Genomic DNA, 26,582 nt, shown 5'->3' on the forward strand with positions numbered 1-26,582 from the left:
CAAGTGCACATTCCTCTTGCGAACACGTTTCGCGGGGTAATTCACATTCCTTCACCCTGAGTCTGAGGCTCCGAGCATTCTTTGCTGAAACGCAGAAGATACGATTGGCTGCAGCGCGTAAGCCGCATATCCTTTTTTTACCGGTCTGATTCTGAGCTTGGCTTCTCATGTCACAATCTCGCAGCCGCGACCGCCATGGTGGTCATTCTCGAGATCGGACCCGTGATCGCGGGCGCGAACGTGGAACTGAACGCCGAGGAGGATACCGCAGACCTTGGGATCTTACAGAGGATGAGGGAAGTCCCGTAGTGGAGACTAGGGAGCGACATCGCCACGCGAGAGATGAAGATGAAGAAGCAGAGGCTCGGCGCCAAAGAAGGCGAGAGCGGCGGCGGCGAGAGAGAGAGCTGGACCGTGAACGCGAAAGAGACGCAATGCAGCCTACTGTCAATTCAATAAAGCATCAAAGTATGGAGTCGGCAGATAGTAGGGCTAATCTTCTTAGTGCCGATGAACTAGCTCGACTGGTTAATGAGCCGGAGCATGAGGACTGGGAAGAGGAGCAAAGAGCCCGCGACCAAGCTCGCAGAGAGCGTCGAAAACGCAAAAAGGCTGCGCTAGCAGGTGTTGACACTGCAGTTCTCGGAGCCGAGCTGATGGAGGGCGGATCGAGGCATAAGTCTGGCGCTAGAGTTGTGTCTGGCGCATATCTAGAAGAAGGCCGGAGTGCTGATACCAAGGTACGCCGTCGTGGAGGTGGCGGTGCTGCTATGGAAGAGCATTGGAAAGATGAAACCAGCTGGACTGGAAGCTCTGTTGACGGAACAAGACCTTTCTGGAAATTCTGGGCAAATTGGTCCAGGAAGAAACGAATCGTTGTTGGTGCTATACTAGCAGTGTTACTGTCAATTGCTATCATAGTCCCCGTCGTACTTCTCACCTCTCACAAAAAGAACAACTCAAGCTCTAGTGAGAGTTCAATCGTTTCAACATCTTCCAGCCCTTCTAATAACAATTTGGACAGCATTAGTCGTGCGAGTATCCCAGTGAGTCAAATGCAACGCAACCAAATCAAACGGTGATTCTAACTTGTAATCTTCCAGTCTTATGCAGCGGGAACTGTAATAGATCCATACACTTGGTACGACACAGAGGGTTTCAATGTCACATTTACCAACGCGACAATTGGTGGACTGTATATCATGGGCCTCAATTCATCATGGGATGACTCTGCCAGAGCAAACAGTAACGTTCCACCTTTGAATGAATCATTTCCATATGGTTCGCAGCCTATTCGTGGCGTCAACATTGGCGGTTGGCTTTCGATCGAGCCCTGGATTATGCCATCTCTATTCGATGTCTACTCAAGTGATGAAGGTATTATTGATGAATGGACGCTCAGCGAGAAGCTGGGAGATAAGTTGAACACGACTATTGAAAAGCACTACTCCGAGTTTTACTCCGAATCAGATTTTGCTGAGATCAGAGATGCCGGGCTAGACCACGTTCGTCTTCAGTATTCGTACTGGGCAGTCACAACATATGACGGGGACCCTTACCTGCCCAAGGTATCCTGGCGCTATCTCCTTCGTGCAATCGAATGGTGTCGCAAGTACGGACTACGTGTCAATCTCGACCTCCACGGACTTCCAGGCAGTCAAAATGGATGGAATCACAGCGGTCGCCTGGGCAAGATTGCCTGGCTAAATGGAACAGATGGGGACCTCAACCGCAATCGGTCCCTCGCAATCCATGATCAACTTTCAACTTTTTTCTCTCAGGACCGATACAAAAACATCGTGACGATGTACGGACTTGCTAATGAACCCCTCATGCTCTCACTGCCCACTGAAAAGGTTCTTAACTGGACCCATGACGCAACGGAGCTTGTCCGTAGCAATGGTCTCAACTCTACAGTCATCTTTCATGATGGCTTCCTCAATCTTGACAAATGGGACACAATGTTCAAGGATCATCCAGATAACATGTATCTGGACACGCACCAGTACACGACTTTCAACACGGGAGAAATCGTCTTGAACCATACTCGAAAAATCGAGCTGATTTGCAGCAGCTGGTACACAATGATCGAGGCTATCAATAGCACAACGAATGGGTAAGTAGATCTGCTGATATTTATCGTACAAAAACTAAAATATTTTTCTAGCTGGGGGCCTACAATTTGTGGTGAATGGTCACAAGCTGATACAGATTGCGGCAAATACCTCAACAATGTTGGCCGAGGTACGCGCTGGGAAGGAACTTACGACACAAGTTCCACGACTCAATACTGCCCGACAGCAGACGCTAAGACATGCAGCTGTGATGATGTTACTGCAGATGTATCAACCTACTCATCCACTTACAAGAAGTGGCTGCTGACTTATGCCGAAGCGCAAATGTCCGTCTTCGAGACTGCCATGGGCTGGTTCTACTGGACCTGGCGTACAGAATCGGCTGCCCAGTGGAGTTATCGAACCGCCTGGAAGAATGGGTTCATGCCTAGTAAAGCATACACGCGAACTTTCAAATGCGGCGATACAGTGCCCGATTTCTCGGGACTATCGGAGGTCTATTGATCATGTTCTTTCAATATTTCCTCCTTCTAATGACATATATATATCTCTCTCTGTACAATATTGCATGGACAATTGGTCAAAATGATCAGCAACTTTTCCTTATCCAACATTACTTTTTTCGCTTGTCGCCTGCCAGCCTTCGAACCAACCCCCATGCTCCCACATTCCGGGTTGATAGGCACATGTTCTTTGATGTTCAGTGGATCTGACTCCTCTGAGAAGTGAATGGAAACGCTGAAAATCAATAGGTTTTGTAATCCACCCATCAAAACCAACATCCACGTATATCGGCCAGTGTTTTTCCATCAATGATGCTGATACAGCGAAAACAGCTATTCGATGGCCGGGCTCAATTTGAAACAATTTCGGCTGTTTCAAAATTTGTAGCTCATACTCACGGATCATCCTGGTGGCACTCAGGCCGTCGACAATGGGCATCTGGAAGAGGTTAGTCTTTGGAAATGGACATTTGAACAGAATATGATACCTGAAGGTCCATCATCACTACATCGAAAGCTTTTGGGCTTTCTCGATATTTGGCAGCGCATTCCTTGCCATTGCTAGTCATAAACACAGAATAGCCGAGCTTTTCTAGTCTCTTTCGCACAATAGAGCTGTTTATAGGATCATCTTCGGCAACGAGGATATTGAGTCGATCTCGGTTACCTGATCGCTGAGATTCAGTGCTTTTTAGAGGGTTGGCTGTAATCAAGTTTGTTGAGTCTTCGTTTTTGCAGTCGAGGTGATGAACATTTACAAACAAGTTGCTTTCTTGCCATTGACCAGATTCTGATAAAGTGATATCATCAAAATGGTAAGCAATGTCGACATTTTTCTCCGGGCTTTCATTCTTATATGACAGCGTATCACGTGAAACTCCACTCGATTTTGAATCCCAATCATTGAAGGAGTGTACCGACATCTCATCGTGAGATAAGGTTGGAAACTTGAGTCTGAGCTTGAAGCAGCTCCCCTTTCCTTCCTCTGATCTCAGACTGAGCTGTCCGTCCATGTTCCTGACAATTCGAGCGACCAACGCAAGGCCCAATCCAAGAACACTGCCAGTCTCCAAACTCGAAGGGTAAGAACTGTCCTTGTAACTGTTGGTGTCTTGTACATGTCCCTTGTTGGATACCTGCTCTAGTTCGCAAAACAACGTCTCAACCGCCTCGTGGGACATACCTGAGCCGGTATCATGGATTGCTACTTCGACGACGATGTGTCCGGGCTCCCAATGATCAAGTAAAGTACGAGATACAATGGTGACAGCTCCATTTGATGTATACTGCACGGCATTACCGATCAGATTTGTTATCACCTGGCGCACACGTCGTTGGTCTCCAAGAACTTGGGGCAGTGGGGAACGTTGCACAGCTTGCAGACAGACTTCCTTCTGCCGGGCTTCCTCGCAAAAGATATCAGTTGCTTCACGAAGAGTTTCCGAGAGACTGAAAGCTTCCTCTTTCATCAGACTTTGGCCGTTCTCTGCATTCGTAAGATCAAGGAGATCATTGATAATGTAAACAAGAGACTTGGAGGCCGAGTGCGACCTTGAAAGATTCTCCCTGGTTTCTTGATTGAGATTTCCATCCAGTTCGATTTCAAGATAGTTGATAATCGCGTTCAGAGGTGTGCGGAATTCATGGGCTGCGTTTGTGAGAAGTAATCGCATAAGTTGGTTGCTCTGTCTCTTGGCTTCTTTTTCTTGCCATGCTTCTGTGAATGTTCGATAAAGCAAAGGCAGAATTGAAGCCTTCCCGAATTCAGCCGCAGACCATTCAGTTTGTCGATCCGTTTGGAATCCCTCAGCACTGAAGTCACTTCGAAAGAAAACGATGAAGTCTGATCCATCCGTCGAAAGGGGAACAAAGAGGAAACCAGCAAGATGCTGAAACCCAGGCGAGTAATCAAGGTCTTCAAAATCAGAGACAATGTCCGAGGACCATAAGACTATGGATGGCTTCTTCGCCCGCAGATACTCCAGCATAGCCAGAGCTTCTTGTGAGTCTGTTGGTTCTCCTAGAATCTTGGTCTCATCTAACACAGAAGCTACGGCATAGTCCGCCCTAAAAAGTCCCAGAAGATCACTGTAAGGTGTTTTGAACTGTACCTCGCCAATAAAACTGCCTTTTTTTGGAACTTGGGAAGGCAACGTGTAGGATAATCTCTCAATGTTACTCGAGATAGTATTACCCAAGAGCCAACACACCCGTTGAACAGGAGGATGTAGTCTGAAACTTTCGGTGAATGATAAGCAAGATATCAGGCCCCAGAGTTTCCCGAAAACGGTTATTCCAATTGACATGTAGGCATAGACCCGAGATCCAGTATGATACTTCAAGGAATCCGATGCCACGGGAAGGTAGCAGTGAGATAAGTCTAACCCTATGTTGCTAGTATTTTCTCGAAAGGCAAGCCTTGCTGTACCTCTGCTTTTGCGATAGGAGAACGCGACGCTGCTTCGGAGATATTTTTTCTTCGTACTTGGAGGAAACGACAGTTCCTCAAATTGAATACCCTCGCAGGACTCTATGTCAAAAGATGGGTTTATCGAACCTGCAATAACAATGCCATTGCAATCGCTGTCAAAATGGTACATATTGACTTTGTCGAACCCAGTAAGCTGTCTTAAGCTGGAAACACTGTGTTGAATCAGTGCTTCAAGTGATTGGACACTTGATATTTGCTGCAGGATACAAGGGAGCGCATTCAAGAGCTCTGACTCCAATGGTTTTGTGTTCCGTGCTGTGTCCACTGACACTTGAACATTATCTTTGATGCACGGGTAATATTGGAAGCTCTGGTCAGATAATGGAGGTAGATGATTGTCAGGCTCCAGTTCGCAAATGACATAGATTCGATTCCTCTTGTTGGTGTGCATCGTACACCACATGCCTCTGGAACCCACACCAGGAGCTGGTATAGAGAGAGAAAAGACCTCCGGGCCGCAAAGTTCAAGGTCGAAGTCATCACTAAGGACGACCTTTGCATGAGATCTAAAGATGGCTCTGTGCGCTGGGTCCAAGATGTTGCATATGGACTTCAGCTCAAACAGTTCGTCACATGAATACCCCAATATCTCCTCTGAATTGTCGCTGGCAATCTGGACGGTGAGGTTCTTTTCAGACTCACAGATAACCAGCAGTACACCGAGTGGCTGAATGGCCAGGCCTTCATATTCTTTCGAAGGCCCCAAACCTTGATTCAAGATGTTCGTTGACAAAAGGCTTCTCCCTTCATTTATCGTGTCCCGTAACTGTCCATCGAGATTTGAAACTTCACATGTCTCATCCACGGGATGATGCGACTTATTGAGAAACGGAGTGAGATTATGCAGAGTTGGTAGCACTGAGGATGAGGATGATCCAGAGAACTTTCTCTTGGGGAGGTCCATGCGAGTACTATACGCTGGACGTTTAGGTATCGCTCGTTCATCGCCATATGTTTTCGATGATTTCACAGTTAATATCTCTTCTGACACTTCAGATTTGTCACCTGCCAATTTCTTTTTCTGGTGGGCTCCTAGAATTGGCGATGTTGGACTCTGTAGCTTATCAAGAGGAGGGGTATGAAGCGCTGATGACTTGGAATCGAACGAAATGACTGATCGGACTGGAAACAATCTCTCCACAATATTATCACTCAGCTGAGGAAGTTTGAGCTCAGAGTTGGACGTCAGTCCTGAGCAGAGGCTAAAAGAGGTTCGGATCGATGAATCCCTGGTCCTTTGGGCCTCATGCCCTCGACTTTCGCCATCTTGATCCTCGAAAATGAACTTCCATTCATCAGAATTGCGGCATTCTGCTAGATCCACTTCCCTTGGGATAGAGGTGCCCATCTGGATCCTTGATTGTTGAATGAAGGTAGATTCTACCATCAACACCAGTTAGTACTACCTATGACAGCAGTAATATCAGTTTAACTCACCTAAAAATGGTCGTGGACATTTATCGAGGCAGAACATTAATAAGAGTGACTAATCCAGGATTATTGAGATTGAACTGAATCACTTCCACCGCTAAAGAGGAATAGTATTGAAAGTCATTAGAAAAATACCGAGTTCACGGCCATGCTTTCCCCAGATCTCGCCTTCGAGAACGAAATAGCTGACCTCTCTAATTTTCTCCGTTGAAAGTTGACCAATCATCTATGAAGGTGTCACGGTCTATGGCTCCGGTTCACCAGGGGCCGCCACTAGGAATACTCTTTTAATGAGCCCTAGCCCACATTAACCAAGGGTGAGTATCAAGATGGCAATAGTTCCAAGGTTGTCACGCTAGATCGTGGGGAAGGACTTCGGGATTACTGAGTTGGCGGTCAGGTTTTCATTTTAGATCTTAGTTGTATATTATTGAATATCTATAGCCTTGTTTGCTTATTGCAGAAGAGGGTTGGTGAACCTTGGAGGTTGATATCACTCTTGAAATATGAGCTTTCCGTAGAAAACTCAAGTGAGAACCGTATATTATATAGTTTGTTATAATTGATGGACGACATGTGGAAATAATTCAAGCGCCACTGAAGATGGGTGGTTGTGATCGGGACGATGCTGATATGGCTTCTTTGGATCGGAGCATCGTTCCAGTCAGCACGTAATCTTGACATCCATGGACACCCAGATATCTTACATCGCCTCTAACGATATTACTAGCGGGCTTATATCCCGAACTCAGCCTCAGTATGTCTATACATGCATACGATCAATATTCAGGTATCTAGAGGGGTCATGGATGGATGAAGTACACACAGTGGACACCATTCCAGTACGTTAACAATTGAATTTCATATGATTCAACAGGAAAATGAAAGATGAAAATAGCTAGGAATATAAGACAAGTGATAGAATAAAAAGATAAACAAGTAATTGTTTCTCAACGCCACAAATTTGGAAATTGGTCGTGATTCTCTAAATCCAGAGCCTACGCTCAGAAACGTCCAAAATCCTTACCCTGATCCGTCTAAGATAGATTCGTCATCTCATGAATCATTCACCAACGTCGACCGTAAATAGGATCCTCGGGTGTAGATCGGCTTGTCTGCCGACGTTCCTGAGTACGAGTATCAGGTCGCATAACAGGCTGTGTGGGATAGGGAGAAGTAGACTCTTCGGCAGATTCCAATAGGCCCACTCGCTTTTTCAAGTCTAGGCCCTTTTGCGTGTCGATGTATTTACTCTCCGCATCATGGCCGAACAGAGCCATCATATCACGGATTGTCAGCTTTCCGGCGCTAGCCTTGCCCTCGATGGTCGCGTTGGCTAGCTCCCGTTTACGATCCTGCAAATCGACAATTCGCTCCTCCACAGTATTTTTGATAATCATTTTGTAGATTTTCACGTCGATCGTCTGATTGAGACGGTGGACACGGTCGATAGCTTGTTCTTCGACGAACTGCTCAAAAAGTCAGAGTGTATTCTCATATCATATATTCAGCGAAGTGTTAGACCTACAGGATTCCAAAATGGTTCCATGATGACCACGCGACTAGCAGCGGTCAAATTAAGACCCAATGCACCGGCGCGTAGACTGCAGAGCAATACTCGAGTGCCGCGGTTGTTTCTGAGTTTGTTAAGACTGGCCTCGCGGTGGTCATTTCTCATGCCACCATCATACCGCGCAAATCCAATATTCGCGCTGTTCAAGAACGGCTCAATCTTATCGAGCATTGACGTGAAGACTGAGAAAACAATAAACTTATAGTCGGCAACCTCCTCGTCCAGGATCTTCATCAGGTGACGGATCTTGGTTGAAGGTAACTCTCCTCCTTCGCCCGTGAGATCGCCGTTCCCGTAAATATTCTCGCCGGAGTCAGATTCCTCCGAATCTTCTTCTGAACCGCTCAGAGCGATGGGTTTGCTCCTCTTTCCAGATGGTGAGTCAGGAAAATCGTCATCAGTCTCTGAATCATCGGAATCGAGCCACTCTCCGCCGCCTTCTGCTTCCTCATCATCGGATTCAAGTTGAGGCACATTTCGTTGGCCCTCTGGGACAATCCACTCGCCATCCTCCTCGTCCTCATCATCGCTGTCCAGGATCACTCGTCTATTCTTTCGTGAGGCACGAGTCACTTCAGGTTCAACACGTTCGTTACTCTTCTTGTGTTCTTTCTTCGACTTGTGTGTCTTCTTTTCTTTGATCATGAAGTTGGTATTCAAATCGGCCTCGCAGTCGTTGCAACGAGAGGCACCGTTCTTGGATTCATCCTGGCTGAGCTCAGTTTGACACACATCGCACTTCTTTGTCAACACACTCAGGGCACCGAAAAGGTCGGCAACACTGTCCAAGTCGTCCTGCTTTGATGCGGCCGGTTGGCTGCTGGGATTTCCATTTTGCAAAAGAACATCCTTGTCTGCGGCCAAGTCACTTTTGACGAGTTCTGGGTGGTTGCAGGCTTGACGAAGACGCAAAAGCAGGACCAAGGCACCTGCATAGTCCACCTTAGCTCCACCCATCATTTGCTCCAACCTGTTTTCGGTGCGTTGCTCAAGGCGTTTATAGAAGTTCAACTCCCCATCCATGAATTCAGCATTCACCTTAATGACCTCACGCTTGGTAATCTGGAACCCGTGAGATGATTTCTTGGGCTTTCCATCGTCTTCAGAATCATCAGGCTTGAGATCGTTGTTCAGCTTGAGGATATCCTTGGTACGGCGCTTCATGAAAGCTTTCAAGTAGATCTGCAAACGCTGAATGGCTAGGCCTCCTTTGCCATTCGCGATGGGTTTACTAATTTGCTCACGCCAGGCGGCAAGGTCATCGTATGGTTTGATACGAAGGAATTTGATCAGACTTTGCAGCTCGTCGAGGTTGTTCTGCAGTGGTGTTCCTGTCAAACACCATCGGTACTTAGCATTCAAAGCACAAGCTGCTTGGGTCGCCTTGGCATTTCGGTTCTTGATTGTATGGGCTTCATCAAGGATGATTCGATACCAGTACATCGAGAAGATACCGGACTTGTTCTTCTTCGCAGTTGCGACCGCTCCGTGTTCCGAGGTAAGAGTTCCATACGTAGTGATGACAACATCATAGCTGTCCAAGGAAGCGGCAGCCTTCGCTCTGTTGGTCCCATGATACAAACAGACACGGAGTGCATGAGTCTTTTCAACTTTGTCAGCAATCTCAGCTTCCCATTGCTTGATGAGAGCTAAGGGGGCGATGACGAGAGTAGTTTTGCTGACACGAACAGCAGGCTCATCATCATTCTTCGCACCATTATTCTTAGCATCATCTTTGTTGGAAGCCGGTTCGGTTTTATCGCTGTGTTCGTCGTTTTCGGTTTTGGGGTTCTTGAGCATCAATGAAATAGCCTGGACAGTCTTACCCAGACCCATATCGTCGGCGAGGATACCGCCTTTGGGCAAGATTCCTTTTTTACGTGGGCCTGTCTCTTTGTCAGACATCCATTGGACGCCATCTACTTGGTGAGGAAGCAGAGTGACTTTCAAGCCTTCGATAGTTGCATCGTCTTCGTCTTCGTCTTCATCGTCGTCATCTTCTTCTTCTTCGTCTGATCCGTTTTTGATTTCATCTTTTGCCTCAACTTCAGATATTTCCGCGGGTGTCACTTTTGTATTGTCGCCAACCTCCGATGCTTCTAGTTTAGTGTCGCTGACAGTGACTCCCTGTAGCTGAGCAGCTAGATCATCAAGATCATCACTTGTGTCGGCTATTACTTCCGGAATTGTAGGTGATTGTTTGGCCTGTTTAGATTGTTTCTTTTGATTCTTCTTCTTGCCCTTTTTTGATCGGGGTTTTTCCTCCTCGTCATCTTCGATGACACCCTCGAGCAAAGCTTTCATTTCTTCATTGGTCTTGGCCACATCAACGTAGCCATCGTAGTCTAAAACACCGAAGGTTGACACCTGGTCTCTCCGTTGGGTAGAAAAATTCTCGTGTTCTGTGAGGTTCATGAAGTTTTGAATATTGCTCGAGGCTCTCGACGCGTTAGAGGGCTTGGACGTGAACAACTGTCTTGGGGCTTTGGGGGTGGCCCATGTGACAGTTCCAGGACGCTTGATAGGAGTCGCTCCTGTAAGATCTATCTTATTGTCACCATATGCAGATGGTCTCACAGGTTTGAAAGGATCGAATGGAGCACCTCGATGGGATACCGGCGGGCGCTGGCTTTGGGGAGCTCCAGGTTGATAACCTGGCTGCGGTTGCGGACGTTGAGTCTGGGATGATGGCCCACCTGGTTGGACTGGAGGATTTTGTGATGGATGAGGACGATGATGTTCTACGCGTGCTTTATTTTGCTTGGGGATATTAAAAAGGTGGTTGGACCTTTGAGGGCCCATCGGCGAAGGTTTTCCAAATTCATGTTGCTGGGATACTGCAGCCTGTGGGTTTTCTTTCGGCCGTCTTGGGGTGAAGGAATCGCCCGGGGCGTCACTTTCTCTAGCCATGGCTGCGGTTGAGATATAGTCGAGTTCGATAAAGTTTTGAGTATACTGGTAAACGACAAGCTGATGATCAACACGAGAGGTCTCTTTTGAAGATACAGTATGAAGTCCCTGCGTTTTAGTCGTTAGTATTGCAATCTTCCACCTGACGTTGTGTAGTGGGGATTGATGGTTTCGATTGACAGGTATTTGAGTAGCAGAATCGCGTTATAAAACGCCAAGGAAGTTAATTTACCTCAAATCAAAACTTCCCTAATGGAAAATCGAAGGAAGCGAGTGACAAATAGTGGGGTGTTGAAAAATAATGGCGGGTCGACGTTATCGATTATGCTTGTTTGGATCTGATTGCCTTAGCAACGCGTGGTCGCCTTAGGCAGCAATAGGAGACAAACCTGGAAGCTCTACTTTACTGTCTTATATTAATCCTTAACGGTCTGTGTATAATTTAATTTAATTCTTTTAATTTTCTTATCAAGTTTTGGATCGATGGCAACTTGACTCAATCCCTGGTTTGGGCTTTTTGGGATGAATTTAACATTGGAATATGTGCTCGGCGAAGGAGCCGAGATCGATACCTAAGCTGAAGTTGATTACTAGATCTCCCCAATGATACTTTTCAAGAGCTCGGGAACTATGACACCTGCATCCCCTTGGAAGAACCAATCTCCCTCTTCCAAGCTACCACCCGGGATGTCATCTGGATCCATATTGACCACAGCAACTCTAGCGCCCTTCTCTCTGGCATCATCAACGTATCCTGCGGCTGGCCATACGCGTGAACTAGTGCCGATGACCAAAATAAGATCCACTGGGGCCTCATTCATCCAGTCATCAACTGCAGTAAGTGTGTCAGAAGGTAGACCCTCTCCAAACCAGACTACCCCAGGTCTCAAAAGGCCGTCGCACTTGGGGCATTTGGGCAAGTCACTTGGTGTCAGTTTGGGGATTGAAATGCTGGCATCAGAGATATCAACTTCACTCCCATGCCCCAATATTCGCTGCAATGAAGCTGAACCCGATCCTGTTCGAATATCCAATGCGGGGACAATTGGATCGGTGAAATCGTTCTTCCGAGAGTAGTCACAGTAGAAGGAAGTACATTTGACATCGAAAAGAGACCCATGGAGTAGATGCAACTGTTCTGCTGGGTGATGTGCTCGTGGAGAAAGCCCTAGGTGGTAAACATTAACATGGATATGTATGGGCAAGCAACGGTTATTTCAGTACCATCAACATTCTGAGATAAAGTTATAAAGTTTTTGTTCCTTCGCGAGAGCTCAGCCAATGCATAGTGTGCTCTGTTGGGATCTGCTTTCAATGCCATATGTCGGCGATAGCTGTAGAATTGCCATACAAGTCCTGGGTTGGCAGTAAACGCCTCCGGGGTTGCTAGGGAGGTTGCATCGTAGGATCGCCAGAGTCCTCCAGCACCTCGAAAAGTAGGCAGACCTGAAGATGCAGAAATACCAGCTCCTAGCAGGGCAATGATACGACGGCAGCCTTTCAAGTATTCGTTGAATGATAGGAGATCTACAGGTGGAACCGACAAGGCAGCCTGTTTTGCTGGAATCGACATTTGAAGATGGATTAAGATGCACGTAACTCTATTAAAATGATATTAAAAAGTCAAGGAAATAGTGGACCTAGATAGATATCTTAGTCTCTTAGAGGTGAATCAGGTGATCTAGCCCCCAAAATGCAGGGTTTAGTTCCAAGGTGATGACCCTATTTAACCATCCGTCAAGTTTGATACTTTGACAAGGACTCATTCTGCCATAGTGTACCGCTTTCGGAGGTCGAGAAGTATAAAAAAGAAAAAGCGCGTAGTCGGTTTCGAACGCTAACCTCAAATTTTTATCAAAACGGAAATAACCTAATAATATCCTAATTAAAGCTGTTTAGTAAAAAAAGAAAAGTGGGTGGTCTACTTTGAAAGTATGGCGTCCTTAGTGCAGGGGCCTTGCTTATTTCCTCTGTTGTTTGTTGCCTGACCATTGTTCCCGTTACGATAATATTAGCCCATTTATGGCATATATGCCCATTTTAAGTTCTCCTCCTACACACCGCTAAGAAGCGGCAGTACACTAAGAGTTGAAAGCGGTATATCAAGCGGTCAAGCGGTGGCCTTGTACTAGTACCGCTCGGACTTAAAACAACGGCGGAATTAATCCACGTTCAATATTTTGCTGTTTGGATGAGTATGGCCAAATACAGGTCAATTTTCAGACAATGCACGTTGCAGCTGCGTGCAGCCCCACGTGCAGTCACCCGTTCAATACGCCCTTGCCTTTATAACCCTCGTCGGACATACGCTTCCTCTGTTGCGGCATCGGAGCTCAAATTCGGACAACCATTGCATGAGACACACCCTCATATCCTCAGCCCTGGAGAACGTATGTGATATTTGACTATAATACTAGAGATGTCTTTACTGAGTTGCTAAAATCTAGTTACACCCGGTATCACCGCTCTCGAATATGCCCAGCGCCGATCCCGTTTGGCCAACAAGCTTCCCGTAGGAGCTGTAGCTATTTTGGCTGCTTCTGAAGTGACATACCATGCTCCAGGAATCTTCCATGAGTACCGTCAAGATTCCAACTTTCTCTACTTGACGGGTTCGTGCTTCATGGAGATATTTCCTCTGGAATTGAGCTGATTGTTTGATTCTATAGGATTCAAAGAACCAAATGCACTTGCGATTATTGCGAACGATGGATCTGGTGACAATCACATCTTCCACCTATATGTGCGAGAAAAGGATTCCAAGGCAGAACTTTGGGACGGTGCCCGGTCTGGTACTCAAGCGGCCACCGATGTCTTCAACGCAGATGAAGTTTGTGTCCTTTCTCAAGCTCAGAATGTGTAACTGACATCCCGAAAGACAGGAAACATCGAAAGTATCGGAGACATCTTACCCAAGATAGTAGCTGGAGCTACGGAAATTTATTCGGATATTCCCTCTGTCGGCGCGCGATCGTCATTGCATCGATATCTATACGGACCGACGGTTGCATCGGAGAGGCTGAAGAAATATATTGACCACCGCAAAGTGAAGCCGCTGAAGTCTATCCTGAATGGAATGAGAGTGTTCAAGAGTGAGAACGAGGTTGTACACTTGCGTCAGCTGGGGCAAGCGTCTGGAAGAGCATTTACAGACTCCATGCGACAAACATTCGATCTGGAGAAACAGCTTTCATCATTCCTCGAGTACAACTTCAAGCTGAATGGCTGTGATGGTAGTGCTTTTGTCCCTGTTGTGGCGGGTGGCCAGGTAATTGATCCCGAGGTCTCATCACTCATCGAGAGCGAAGGAACTAATATATCTAGAACGCCCTGAGTATCCACTATACTAGAAATGATGATGCTCTTCGGTAAGTACAACGACTTCGATATATTGAGTGTAACTGACAAAACTATTAGGGACGGGGATTTGGTTCTCGTGGATGGTGGAGGTGTAAGCTGATTCTTTACTACTGAAAACCTTTCCCTAAGGCCTAGAATTAACAAAAGAAATAGGAGCTTGGTGGTTATATCTCCGATATTACAAGAACTTGGCCAGTAAATGGCAAATTCTCGGATCCTCAGCGCGATTTGTACAATGCTGTTCTCAATGTACATCGGACCTGCCTCGCCCTCTGCCGTGAAACCGCAAATTTGTCACTGGATAAACTACACGGCATCGCCGAGAACGGATTGAAGGACCAGCTTAAGCAACTTGGCTTCGATTTGTCTGGAAATGTACGATCCAGAATATTGTATGAGATGGGAATTGTTGCTGACCATACCCAGGCAATGAATATTCTTTTCCCACACCACGTGGGCCATTATATTGGTCTTGATGTTCATGACTGTGCTGGATATTCCCGAGGATACAACCTCAAGGCTGGACAGTGTATTACTATTGAACCGTGCGTGTCGATAGCCTCATGTTTTGCCCCACACAAGCTGATTAGTCCACAGTGGTATCTACGTGCCTAACGATGAGCGATGGCCCGCTCATTTCCGGGGGATTGGAATTCGTATTGAAGATTCCGTGTGCATTGGAGACGAACACCCGATTGTCCTGTCCCCTGAAGCTGTCAAGGAGGTAGGTTTCAGAATACTTATCTCCCATTTAGATGCTAACCTATATTCAGGTCGATGATATCGAGGCACTGCGTGGCTAAGAAGTCAAGTGTAGAATAGTAAGGGCTTAAATGTACAGTTGTGGTCAAAATACCCTTCAAACCAATGTATAACATTCAACCCGTTTTGTTGTTGATTATCCGAGTATACGGAGTAGGAACGTTGGAACCGTTTGTGGCTGGGTGGCTGATAGCATAATAACATACGAAAACTATAAAATATCTTGAGTACCAAAATTAAATTAAAGGATCAAAATAAAATAAATACAAAAGTTAAGTTTATTTGACGCGACAAAAGAATGTAGTTGTTGATGTTCATGCTTCGCGCGACGTCGGTTGTCTGGCGCACGCTCACAACAAACGGAGCACGGCTCCACCACACGACTTTGCCCTTCGACCCTTCATCTCCTCCAATTTACCAAACACCAACACTCCCTTACTCCCCACACAACCCTGCCTTTTCCAGAGTCTAATTTGGCCTGCTCTCATCACCCCTAGGAAATTCTCTACTTTATTGCAATGCTTTAGTTGTGACCTTGTTTAAGCCCTGCAAGACGTGTAGCACGTCGCGTGGCCTACCTCGACCCCTCCACTCATTTTTGTCTCATCTTCTCATAAAACTCAGCTCATTAATCACGAGACACTACTCCCATATGGCTGCTGTATTCATTCCGCCGTCCCCCCAGACTTCTCTGAATATGTCGACTCGCCGCCCACTAGCCAATGTACCGAATGCCACCAATTCACCCCATCGATCCGGTATCATTCCAGCCAAGCGTGTGAGATCGACCCAAATGGAGATTCCTTATGGCCAACCACCTCCAAAAAAACAAGTCATGGATGCGGCGGAGCAGGATTCTCGGGCTTCTACCCGAGGCAAGTCGACTATCCAGCAAGGCATTGAGTCTAGTCTCTTTGCACATCGTCAGAGCAAAAATGGTGTGCCTACTGCCTTCGAGAAAAAGCTATGGGCTGCCAGAGAGAAGGATCGACAGTTACAAGCAAAAAGTAAGACTGAGAAAGCATCTGCGGAATCAATGGATACAATTCGTCAATGGCAACGTCATTACCGCAAAGCCTTTCCCTCGTTCGTCTTTTACTGTGATGCTCTACCAGAAGATGTCCATCGAAAGCTTTCTCGACAGATCACCTCCCTTGGAGCTGTAAGTTTCCCCTGTTGAATTATGCCCTGCTCAAAATTCTTTCACATAGTTTAAAAATATGAAGAAAGTCGATCGACTCTTGTCAAATATTGTCTTGATTTTAGCTAATGAATATATACAGCGTGAGGAGAAATTCTTCTCTCGGGTCGTCACCCATGTCGTTACTTCTCGTCCCATCCCGCCTGAGATCAAAACTACCGCCCCGACCGAGGGGGATGCCGATGTCGCTAATGGTGATGCTCATATGCAAACAGTGAACCCTTCCTTGCTTGACAAACACGCTTCGTTGAAGAATGGAGCCCCTCGAGACCAGGGAAGCATGGATGTCCTGCAGCGTGCTAGACAAATGGGAATGAAGATATGGGCATTGGAGAAGCTACAGCGTATGATCTTTACAATCAACGATAACGAGCTTTCATACCCCAATGAGTCTACGTCTCGAAGCAAGACGATCGGTGGTACCACTGCCAAAGGGGGACAACGCCTTATCACGCGTTCTTCGGCAGGAGGCATTGAACGGACCTTCAGATCGTGATCCGCTGGCGTCAATGGAGATGACTTTTTTTAAGGGACCTTTCATCTATATCCATGATATGAATGAAAAGACGAAACCAGTCATGGTTCGCGACTACCCTCGCGTTGCTAAGCGGGAAGAAGGCATTTGGCCGCAATTTAGAAGTGCGCAACTGGGAAAGTGTCCTTTTATTGAGGAACCTCCAAGCCGGAAGGATTATGAACGAGAACGCATGCGTCAAGCTTACAAGGAGAAAAAGGCCCTGAAAAATCGGACCGTCTCCCGGACAAACCCCGTCACGGCCGCTACAGCAAAAGTTGAAGTCAAAGCTGAGGAGACCAAGACTACACAGGCTGCACAGCCTCCCATTCCAGCTGAACGGACAGTAAAGGCTCCAGCTGAGGAAAATCGTGAACGCAAGAGCTCTGAGAGCTTCATTCCTCCTCACTACCCACGTACAGGTCAATTTTTCACAGGCCAGGAGCCTGCAGCATCGGGTGTTCAAGCTTCTAATGTGACATCTGCCATTCAGTCTCAGATGATCTCATCCACTGCCGCCACCCCAGGTGCTAGAGCAGGTCTTAGCAAAGAGGTCCATGGCCTAAAGAGAAAAGTTCTCGAGAAGGGCACTGCTAACTTTGCAGCTGGATCGATGGCTGCTCCTCAACGTCCTGCCGCTGAATCTATGAGCCGACCCTCCACAGGCAATGGCCTTGAGCAAAAAAATACATCAAAGAATGATGATATGATTTTTTATGCCAAGAGGGGTCCTGTTGTCGTGGGCACCACGAAGCAACCCACCAAGCGACCACGAGATGAACAAAAAGAAGGACAGAAGAAAAAGACTGAACGTCGCCGAGACCCAAAGCCAGGCTACTGCGAGAACTGTCGGGATAAATTCGATGACTTCGAAGAGCACACCATAACACGAAAACATCGTCGGTTTGCCCAGAACCTTGCCAACTGGTACGAGCTCGATACCTTGTTGTACGAGCTTCAACGACCAGTCAAGGAATGATCTGAGCACAATCAACTGTATGATTTCACCTTTGCGCATTACGTCGACATGATGTTGCCCATTTGTGCTTCCTTGTCTGTTGGGACTTGCCATTTTCCATTATTGTGTCAAAAGACTGTGCCTCAATTCTCAACCTTCATGCGTCACCCTTGGGAATGATAAACTTTGAATCGCATATCCATACCCCTGATATCGATTTTTGCATTTGTGGAGTTTCTATTTTTTTTTTTTTTTTTTTTTTCACCTTGCATCAGTAATGCTCGAAATCGACAGCATCTTGCACCGATCTTGCACCCTACTCTTAACCTCCCTTGGTCGAGGTTGTCCACTCGTTTCATACCATTCCCTTTCTCATTTGCACTTTTTCTTTGTAATTTTTACCAAGTTTACATCAGGACCATGGCTTCACATCGGCAGTCAAGGGAATTTTTCCACAACGAATTCCCAAATATCTCTTTCCCCTGTTTCGGATGACCAAGTGGTGGAAGCAAAAAAAATTTCAAAACAAGTTTCAATTATAGAAGGTGGGCATGCTTTGGATTGTGGAACCTGGATGGCATAACAGACGGTTAACCACAGCTGCAAAGAGGATGAGTGCATAGCGTTTGCATCTGCATCCTGTTACATGATCTCATCTCTCAAGCCTTTTCGGGCCTCCTTGCCCGTGTATTTACATCTTTTTTTTCATCTGTTCTGTCTGCATGTGCAGGCTTGTTTCTAGACAGCCATGACTAACATGGTCTTGTCTCGTCTCTTATTTGTATGTTTTTGCAGTAGTACTAGTGAAATCAATTGAACATGCGACTGACAAAATATAATTTCTGCCCTGCATATTCTATACTCCCGTTAACTCCGAAGGCGGTAAGAGCGGGGTCCTAAAGTGATGCATGACTTGTCGATTGAATATTCTCCTGCATTACGAATTGAAAAGCGGTATCTGGTTCTTATAGCTCAGCATAGGTGGTAGCTCCAAACTTTGGAAGACTCAGATTTACACATGGCGTTGTAGAGGCTACATTTGTACTGGAATTGAAGCTCATACCGGACCCAGAATGCTGCCATGCTTGATATTGCAGGTGCCAGCTAAAACCCTTCTAATCAACAATACTCCCGATAGTTTTCTACAGCTGTGCCTTGTCAGATTTACTCCACAGTTCTGTCTCACCAGTTCAAGCCTCTTTTAAAATGGATGCAACGTCTCTGTCAGAGAGTGGCTCCCCCGCTATCTCCCCTGGGTCTCAACCTCTCAGCTATAACCCCACTTCGGGTCAAGACTCAGCATCACCAAGTCCAGATACACCTATTCCAGATGATGAGCATGGAGCAGATCTGCCGATGAATATGTCCGCATCGGTGATGCTAAGTGGGCTACCCCGCGACGCTCACCAGGCACTAGCTGACGTTGAAGCTATTGATGATCGCAAAGGTATACTCCAATAAAGTCCCATCAGGCTCCAAGCAAAATCCCTGGCCTTGTCGTTTGCTGCAATCGAATGCATAAAGACGGTCCAAATCTATGCTATGTGGCTAGTATCTCAAAACTAACTCCATTTTCAGTCACAGTCCGTTTCCAACCTCTGCCATCAGCTGCAATTCTCAAGAATAGAGTCTTCAAGATCAGCGCATCGCAAAAGTTTGAGACTGTTGTCAAGTTCTTGAGGAAGAAGCTAGACTGCAAGGAGACAGACTCGGTCTTTTGCTATGTAAACAGTGTCTTTGCACCTGGCCTGGATGAGGGTGTTGGTGGTCTGTGGAGGGTATGTTCATCCTTTGTTTGTGAAACGATTGCATGTCTAACAATATTTGCAGTGCTTCAAAACGGATGATGTGTTGATTGTTGCTTATTCAATGACACCAGCGTTTGGCTGAACAGGCTTTCACCCGATTTACGATTAATTTTACTTGGAATTTGGGTCTTCATGAAGTGAACTTCATGCCTCACCAAATTTTCTGGCCGCAGAGTGGCTTTTCTGTCCTATGTGGAATTGTTTCTCTGAAGTTACAGGAAGTCTAGAAAAATACTAGAATATTCAAGCAATGCATATGAGCTATTCTCTTCTATGCTCTTACTACCTCTGTCTGTTTGTCTTTCAATTTCGATTGCTCTCTTCATCTCGTCGTAGAGATCATTGATAGTAGTCATAGTTGTATTACCGTATTAGTATCCATGCATCATTATACAAAGCAGAATGAGTGAAAAGTGAATACAATATGATGAAAGGCAGTCGATCAGAGACCCATAATCATTTCTTGAAGTTTTTGTCTCTGTAAAATAATATCGGCAGATCAGGATCCATGTATCAATTGCGTGATGAAAGTCCCGACTACATCCCTAGCACCCTGTACCATAGTTAGTGGATGATGCATCGGACCGTCGCTGAGTCATCTCCCTGCCCATCAGGCGCTCTTCAACGATAAATACATTTGCTCATTTACATGCTTCTTCCGTCCTTATAAATTCTCCTGATATCAAGTTATTTCACTTTTCCTTACCGATATTCCTCCCTTCGGAACGCACGACGTTCCTTCACCACCCCTCCACTCTATTTGATTGCCTCGCGTGCTACTTCCCCGCTCCGCTTTGGGGGGTAACTGATCACCAGTAACCTCATACAAACCTCCAAGTTACCTAGCCCCATCTACATTCCTAGCCACATCTTCCAACCAATACTGCCATTATGTCCAGCCCAAAGCGCAGAATTGAAACAGATGTAAGTGCGTGAAGTATAAGAGTACTCAGTCCCAAGGTCCCTACATATGCTAACAAGGGCTTTTTCTTGGTTAGGTCATGAAGTACGAATCTAATATTGTTCTTTGGTGAGGAATTATGCTGACAGTTGATCTAGGATGTATGAATACCAATTCCCTCCATATACCCAATATCTTCTATGAACTTGGCAATTCGATGACCCATTCATCTCAAATCAGTGCTTAGTGGTTGAAACGTTCCTAATGAAATATTCTAGGCTCATGAGTGACTATGAGGTGACCTTGGTCAACGATAACAGTGAGAAAACTTCATCAAGGATGAAAAAAGCCCCCACGTGCTAATCTGATATCAGTGTATTCTCCATCCTTTTGCAAAATACAAACCAGGAAGATTATCTAACCGGGAATTTCAAACTCAGGCAAGAATTCTATGTTCGGTTTAAAGGCCCAGAAGAAAGTATGTAAAGTCATCACTTTCCCAAAATGTTGACAGAAGTATACTAACTACATATAGCACCTTTTATCGGTGGCCTCTGGAAGATCCATGTCGAACTCCCTGACCAGTATCCATACAAGAGCCCCAGTATTGGATTTGTCAACCGGATATTCCATCCAAATATCGACGAACTGTGGGTTTCTGACGTACTCTCCTCATTTTTCTTTCAACTGATTCCTTCTATAGCTCCGGATCCGTTTGCCTCGATGTGATTAATCAGACATGGTCTCCCATGTATGACATGATTAACATCTTCGAAGTCTTTCTTCCACAGTTGCTCCGCTATCCCAACCCATCGGACCCACTCAATGGCGAGGCCGCAGCCTTGATGATGCGGGAACCTAAAGCGTACGAGGCAAAGGTTAAAGGTATGTTCTCTGGTCATCCGATCGCTCATAACTTGGTCTCATTGTTACTCATAGAATATGTTGCCCGATACGCAAGCAAAGAGGCTGTTGATGAGGCAGGCGAGGACACTGAAGACGACGACGAGCTCAGCTCAGCTGGTAGCTATGACTCTGACGCTGAAGAGCCCGCTGGAACCATGGATGATGTGTGAAAGCATCATTTCCATCTCACTTTGGTCTGAATGCGGATTTGTTCGAACATATTGCATCTTTCCCCTTTTAATATTCCTTGTATCTTCGCCACCCATTGGACTTGGACTAGCGGGCGTTTCTTAACCATGGTGCGTGATTAATACATTATCAGGAACAAATTTCACTTCATTCTATTTCTCTGGTTTGCAATTACCCCGGCTAATAGTTGAATTCAAGGATGGAGTACGCAGATAAGTAAGAAGGCCGCATGTCCACATATTGGTCCAGGGCTACTGGAGTTCCATACCCAGCCGGAGTAAAGGACAATATGATTTACTATAAATATTGGAAAAATACTAAAGGATCATGCAATAAATAAGTTTACCACTGAATTTACACATTTACATACGACGTAAGGAATAGAAATATCCAAGCTAAACAATCGCCTGTAGTGAAGAGACATCTAAATCAAAGATAGTGCAGATAGGGAAGGTCAGCCCTGCTGACAGGCATCGAGTAAAAGAAGCAACAAATAGGAAAGAGTCTCAGTATGGAGATGTTGACGTAGGCCTGCAACAAGGGTATTAACAGTGTAAGAGAGACAGAGTGAGTGTATATGTGCGAGCGAGACAGTCGACCTGCGATCGATGGAAAAGAAGAAAATGATATCGAGTAAGAGAAGAGGTAAGGTTAAATTGATAAAATGATAAAGGTTGTAAGAGATGACCTCAATAAAGCCGAGGTTGAGGGAAGGGCGCATTTGTGATTGCCCGGTAATAGTTTGTTTTCCGCCCTTTGTTGTTGACCATTGTTATCATGCCGGAGATTTTCCAAGGAAATGATATCTGAATCAGTTGACCTTCAGAACTCCAAAGACATCTTGGGCTGGTGTTCTCGCCTTCATATCAGGACGGGACCGTTTTGGGTTGACGACGACTTCACCCCAGTGCTTAGGTACAGCCCCATCAGAGGTAGGACGACTGGTCTGACCTTCAGATACTGTGACAGGCTGTTGGGTCTGGTCTGTCTTTGGAGATTTTTGGAGAGTAGCTTGAGGTTGGAGATGGGGCTGTGGTTGAAGGGACCAGATATCGATGACGGAACTGTTCAAGCAAGCGCGATAGGATTAGAAAGTACTCTAAATAAAGGTGAAAATATCAAGGTATTGATCTCTGGGACCTACTCGGATGTTCGCTGGCAGATGGCATCCAGCGCCTCTCTTTCACGTCTCACATATTCCGGATCTGGTTGGTTCTGTTGTTGCGCATGATTGAGCGCCCCGTAGCCATACCCGGCCTGATAGGGATCATCGTCTAGCAGACGCGAAGACTCCGGCTGAATATGAAAGTCGTTAGGATTTTGATCTCTTCGAAGGGTAATCCACGCCTCGCGCATGACACCGAGGTGATGCGCGAACATTGGTCACTCAACCCAGCAGAGAGACTAAACTCACCTCGGGAGACTCCTGGCGGTTGCCGCCCAGGCATGAAGCACATATACCCATTTATATGGATTTCAAGGGCAAGTCTTCGGAATGGAGTAGCACAATGCAACCAGCACGAGGCATTAATATCAGCCCAATAATTGACGGGGGTAGTGGAACCCAAGCACCCCTAGGTAAGGATTAGATAAGGCGATGAGGGATTTCTCAGTGACTAATGAGTGTAGATGAAGAGGGAACAATGAGCGAAAGAGATATAGCGCTGGTGTGGAGTGAGTTGATTTAGGGAAAAAATTATCGATCTGCTGATGCAGGTTGCGTTGAGGCTGGAGTCTGTGCGATGCTATTTGATCACGATCAATGAGTGCGTGGCCGCAATGATATAATATGCGTGGAGTTAGTCAACGCAAAGCACGTGCGTGGAGTTAAGGCGATTTTTATCGACAAGTGAACTTCGTTCAACTACAACATTGCGCACATCATGTTCGATCAAGCTGCGGCGAAAAGGTATCTTGGATCAATGCTACCATAACTGGCTTACTAGGACTATTACTAATTCTTACCTCTAGCATCGGCCGCGATGAGATATTATCCACTACCTCTCGATTGCCGTCACCAGTCGACGAATCTGAACTACAAGATGCTCGCGCCCGTCTGGGGAAACTATTTGATCTAGATGGACTCTACAATATCAATGCAGATGGGAATGAAACTCAAGAGACAGTACCACTAGCTGAAGCTGAGGATGAAGATGGGGAGCAGGAATTCGAGTTCCGGCTGTTCAGCGCGCCAACGAAATCGAAAGAGTCTGCAGAACAGATCGTCGATAAAAAGAAAGTTGATCAAACAACCAATGACAATGAAGTAACTCAGAAGCTTCGCATCAGATTACGGTCCCCGTCGCCGTTGAATCCCTCAGAGGGGCGGTTCATCAAGCCATTTCGCGGATGGCAGTACTATTTCTCCAACCCGACACTATATGAAATGAAAGAACCGACGTACCAAGCACTACAAGCAAAAAGAATTCAAGAATTTGAAGACATGGCAGTGACTGGCGAAGATATCATGGCATGGGCCTCGCAAGCATGGGTAAGCTACATCAAGCTTGAGCTTGACTCGAACTTATTAGACCTGAACTAAAATTATTTCAGCCTCGATGCGAACGTCCATGGCGTGTCACGCATCTCAAAAGACACCAGACGAAACTACCTTCTAAAGTTCCGGTCTACGTGGTCGAGGGTGCACTCCCGACCAAGTCGCCGAAGACCCGGAAGAAGCCCGGCAAGAAGAGGCGTCTGCAGCTGCGCAAGCGAGTTGCAGTGGCACAAAAGGCCAAGGAGTCTGAAGCCGAGAAACGTAAACGGCAGAACCGTGAGCGCCAGCTCAAGCGTCGTCAGAAGGCACGAGATCAAAAAGCTGCAGCTGCAGCTGGTGGTGATACTTCTATGGTGGACACGGAGGCTTAGGAGACGAATAACAGGGGCTGCTCACCCTAATAGTGAGGCTTTCATATTACATCTAAAAGAAACACGACGCTAACGACAATATACTTAAAAAAGCTCAAATTAAAAATCAGCTTCGTTGGCAATTTTCATGACACTAAGCCCCTTGGCACCATGAAGGTGTTCTGTTGCTTTGATACACAGCGCCTGAATAACATCCCAACTCTTTGAAAGTCAACAAGTAGTACAAATTAAGGGGGAGGTTTGGTATGGAGAGACAAAAGAAAAGAAGAAACCGCCCAAGCTTTTAAGCATTTGGTACTCTACTTAGCCACCCCTGTTGTCTCATAGTCAGAATTTATGCTTCAATATAAGATGCGATGATGAAACCTTACCAGTCGGGGCAGCGGGGGCAGCGGGCTGAGCCGGCTGAGCCGGCTGAACCGGCTGAACAGGCTGTTCCTGAGTGGTGCTGGCGCTCGTCTCGGCCTTGGCCTCGATGGGCTCATCCACTTTGATGGCTGCCTCAGGGGAATCTATATCAATCGATGCATTAGTACAAGAGCTATGCTACATAGCGTGGGAGAACTTGCCAGCTGAAGTCTGTTGCACGACTGGTGGGACATCAGTGTGTTTAGGCTCATTAGGCGTATCTTTCACGACAATGGCGGAATCAGCATCATTGCCATGGGTCTCAGCCTTGACGGGAGCATTCCCGGGCTCAGCGACAACCTGGGGCTCTGGCTTTGGCTGGGGCTCTTCTGGCTTTGACTGGGACTCTTCTGGCTTTGGCTTCTTGGAGGACGATCGTCGGTGAAACAAGGCCTTCAGACCCTTCTTCACCTGCTTGAACGCGTCGGGGGCTTCATGTGGGGTTAGTCTGTTATCAATAGCATCCAGGGGAGTACCACGTAGACAGAGATAGAAGGAATGAAACTTACGGACGCCTGGCATTTTGTTATAAGTCCTGTTACCTCCTAATTTCTCGAAGAAAATGATACGCAGAGAGTGGAATTATGAAATGATGTGGACGAACAACAACGAGAAAGGCCAAGACCTACTTAGTGATGCTAGTATATCTTGGCGTCTACAAGAGCCCATTAGGATAACGCACGTGATTAATGTGCACGTAGGTTGTTTACTTTTCAATTTATTTCGATGATTTTAAACTTGGAGTCTTGCCTACTCGTGATGCCATCTTCACTTCTATGGTTCTGTCTGTACCTAGGAGTGCGCTTTCCAACGTTGCTCTTTCTCCGGTCCGGTTCCGGGCTCGTTACGAGGGCCTGGCTTGCTCCTCAATTCCAAACATTAGAACAAATACAAGTAGCTCGAGATTGCATGGGATAAGCAGTACTTTCAAGGTTACCTATGCCTATGTACCGGATTTCCTCTGCCACTTCTTGGCGTTACCCTTCCGTATTAGTACCCCCTCGCCGCTTTTGGTACTGAGTAGAACTAACCACGTGTCTGGCTTCATCAATCTCGCTCCGCTTTATCATTCAGAAAAACAAAGACACTCGCTCATACACATACACAAGGATGTCTGATGCCTCCACTGCCACTAACAGCAATAAAAGCTCTGACCAGGCCCCGCTTCCCGATATTGAAATCTACTTCAACGCTCAGAGCGCCCTTACGTCTAAAATGACACCTGGGGAGTTTGATAAAAGAAACCCATAGTTTAAATTTGTTATACTGATTTTAAGGGGTTCTCGTAACGAATATTAGCTAACCTTTCTCATATTGGACCCAAACCCATTGGATGTTCTCCTGCACGGGCTTAAGAGGTTATTGATGAGATTATGTATGGCCCCAAAGACCCTGAAGATGATGAATAGCCCGGGATATGATCTCTAAACTAGTGATAAGAAATGCTGCCGATTATCAATACGAGGTTACTAAGGGAGAGTGTCACGTGGATGCCTAGATCCCGTGCAAATAAGGGTTGACAGTTGACTAGATGTGGAATCCATGAAAAGGTTTCCAAGGCTGATGAATCATAGGCCCAATTCCAGGGTTAAATGTAGAAGGTGCACTGAATGAAAAGAGGAGGATAAGAGCGTCTTTTTAACATGGATTTGCTTTCGTGTCAGGTTTTATGATTGAAGAATCATCCAGGTAAATAAGGCGAAAAGAGAGTGATGTCTTGATTA

At 46.2% G+C, this 26,582-nt stretch overlaps 10 protein-coding genes across 10 annotated transcripts; 6 read left to right on the forward strand and 4 right to left on the reverse strand.

Annotated features, from left to right (window-relative positions):
• Nucleotides 1–167: 167 nt before the first annotated feature.
• On the forward strand, nt 168–2,579 carry exg2 (putative exo-beta-1,3-glucanase; the record flags this gene model as incomplete). Its single annotated transcript, XM_057206754.1, has 3 exons — nt 168–1,046; nt 1,104–2,116; nt 2,168–2,579. 3 exons carry the CDS (start codon nt 168–170, stop codon nt 2,577–2,579), a joined length of 2,304 nt encoding a protein of 767 aa, XP_057064434.1.
• Nucleotides 2,580–2,678: 99 nt separating this feature from the next.
• N7495_004104 (hybrid sensor histidine kinase/response regulator) lies at nt 2,679–6,543 on the reverse strand (the record flags this gene model as incomplete). The annotated part of the gene is made up of 3 exons (XM_057206755.1): nt 2,679–3,017; nt 3,067–6,449; nt 6,507–6,543. 3 exons carry the CDS (start codon nt 6,541–6,543, stop codon nt 2,679–2,681), a joined length of 3,759 nt encoding a protein of 1,252 aa, XP_057064435.1.
• A 1,024-nt stretch (nt 6,544–7,567) lies between these two features.
• On the reverse strand, nt 7,568–12,556 carry N7495_004105 (uncharacterized protein; the record flags this gene model as incomplete). The annotated part of the gene is made up of 4 exons (XM_057206756.1): nt 7,568–7,969; nt 8,029–11,091; nt 11,613–12,151; nt 12,208–12,556. The coding sequence occupies 4 exons, from the start codon at nt 12,554–12,556 to the stop codon at nt 7,568–7,570; spliced, it is 4,353 nt and encodes a 1,450-aa protein (XP_057064436.1).
• Nucleotides 12,557–13,174: 618 nt separating this feature from the next.
• N7495_004106 (aminopeptidase P family protein) lies at nt 13,175–15,146 on the forward strand (the record flags this gene model as incomplete). The annotated part of the gene is made up of 10 exons (XM_057206757.1): nt 13,175–13,373; nt 13,431–13,595; nt 13,653–13,813; nt 13,862–14,251; nt 14,308–14,351; nt 14,401–14,434; nt 14,497–14,718; nt 14,770–14,888; nt 14,941–15,067; nt 15,117–15,146. 10 exons carry the CDS (start codon nt 13,175–13,177, stop codon nt 15,144–15,146), a joined length of 1,491 nt encoding a protein of 496 aa, XP_057064437.1.
• Nucleotides 15,147–15,757: 611 nt separating this feature from the next.
• Nucleotides 15,758–17,799, forward strand: N7495_004107 (protein serine/threonine kinase activating protein nimO; the record flags this gene model as incomplete). Its single annotated transcript, XM_057206758.1, has 3 exons — nt 15,758–16,267; nt 16,389–16,725; nt 16,796–17,799. The coding sequence occupies 3 exons, from the start codon at nt 15,758–15,760 to the stop codon at nt 17,797–17,799; spliced, it is 1,851 nt and encodes a 616-aa protein (XP_057064438.1).
• A 1,185-nt stretch (nt 17,800–18,984) lies between these two features.
• N7495_004108 (ubiquitin-like protein ATG12) lies at nt 18,985–19,668 on the forward strand (the record flags this gene model as incomplete). Its single annotated transcript, XM_057206759.1, has 3 exons — nt 18,985–19,225; nt 19,357–19,556; nt 19,609–19,668. The coding sequence occupies 3 exons, from the start codon at nt 18,985–18,987 to the stop codon at nt 19,666–19,668; spliced, it is 501 nt and encodes a 166-aa protein (XP_057064439.1).
• An 809-nt stretch (nt 19,669–20,477) lies between these two features.
• N7495_004109 (E2 ubiquitin-conjugating protein UBC8) lies at nt 20,478–21,563 on the forward strand (the record flags this gene model as incomplete). Its single annotated transcript, XM_057206760.1, has 6 exons — nt 20,478–20,510; nt 20,585–20,616; nt 20,862–20,965; nt 21,023–21,137; nt 21,191–21,372; nt 21,427–21,563. The coding sequence occupies 6 exons, from the start codon at nt 20,478–20,480 to the stop codon at nt 21,561–21,563; spliced, it is 603 nt and encodes a 200-aa protein (XP_057064440.1).
• Nucleotides 21,564–22,393: 830 nt separating this feature from the next.
• Nucleotides 22,394–22,962, reverse strand: N7495_004110 (LAMTOR1/MEH1 family protein; the record flags this gene model as incomplete). Its single annotated transcript, XM_057206761.1, has 2 exons — nt 22,394–22,646; nt 22,727–22,962. 2 exons carry the CDS (start codon nt 22,960–22,962, stop codon nt 22,394–22,396), a joined length of 489 nt encoding a protein of 162 aa, XP_057064441.1.
• Nucleotides 22,963–23,465: 503 nt separating this feature from the next.
• On the forward strand, nt 23,466–24,450 carry N7495_004111 (DUF2011 domain-containing protein; the record flags this gene model as incomplete). Its single annotated transcript, XM_057206762.1, has 3 exons — nt 23,466–23,491; nt 23,554–24,073; nt 24,136–24,450. 3 exons carry the CDS (start codon nt 23,466–23,468, stop codon nt 24,448–24,450), a joined length of 861 nt encoding a protein of 286 aa, XP_057064442.1.
• A 546-nt stretch (nt 24,451–24,996) lies between these two features.
• On the reverse strand, nt 24,997–25,380 carry N7495_004112 (uncharacterized protein; the record flags this gene model as incomplete). Its single annotated transcript, XM_057206763.1, has 1 exon — nt 24,997–25,380. The coding sequence occupies one exon, from the start codon at nt 25,378–25,380 to the stop codon at nt 24,997–24,999; it is 384 nt and encodes a 127-aa protein (XP_057064443.1).
• Between the last annotated feature and the right edge of the window lie 1,202 nt (nt 25,381–26,582).

This window comes from Penicillium taxi (assembly GCF_028828555.1).
Source record: "Penicillium taxi strain IBT 34144 chromosome Unknown utg000003l_segment0_segment0, whole genome shotgun sequence".
NCBI classification, from domain to species: Eukaryota; Fungi; Ascomycota; class Eurotiomycetes; order Eurotiales; family Aspergillaceae; genus Penicillium; species Penicillium taxi.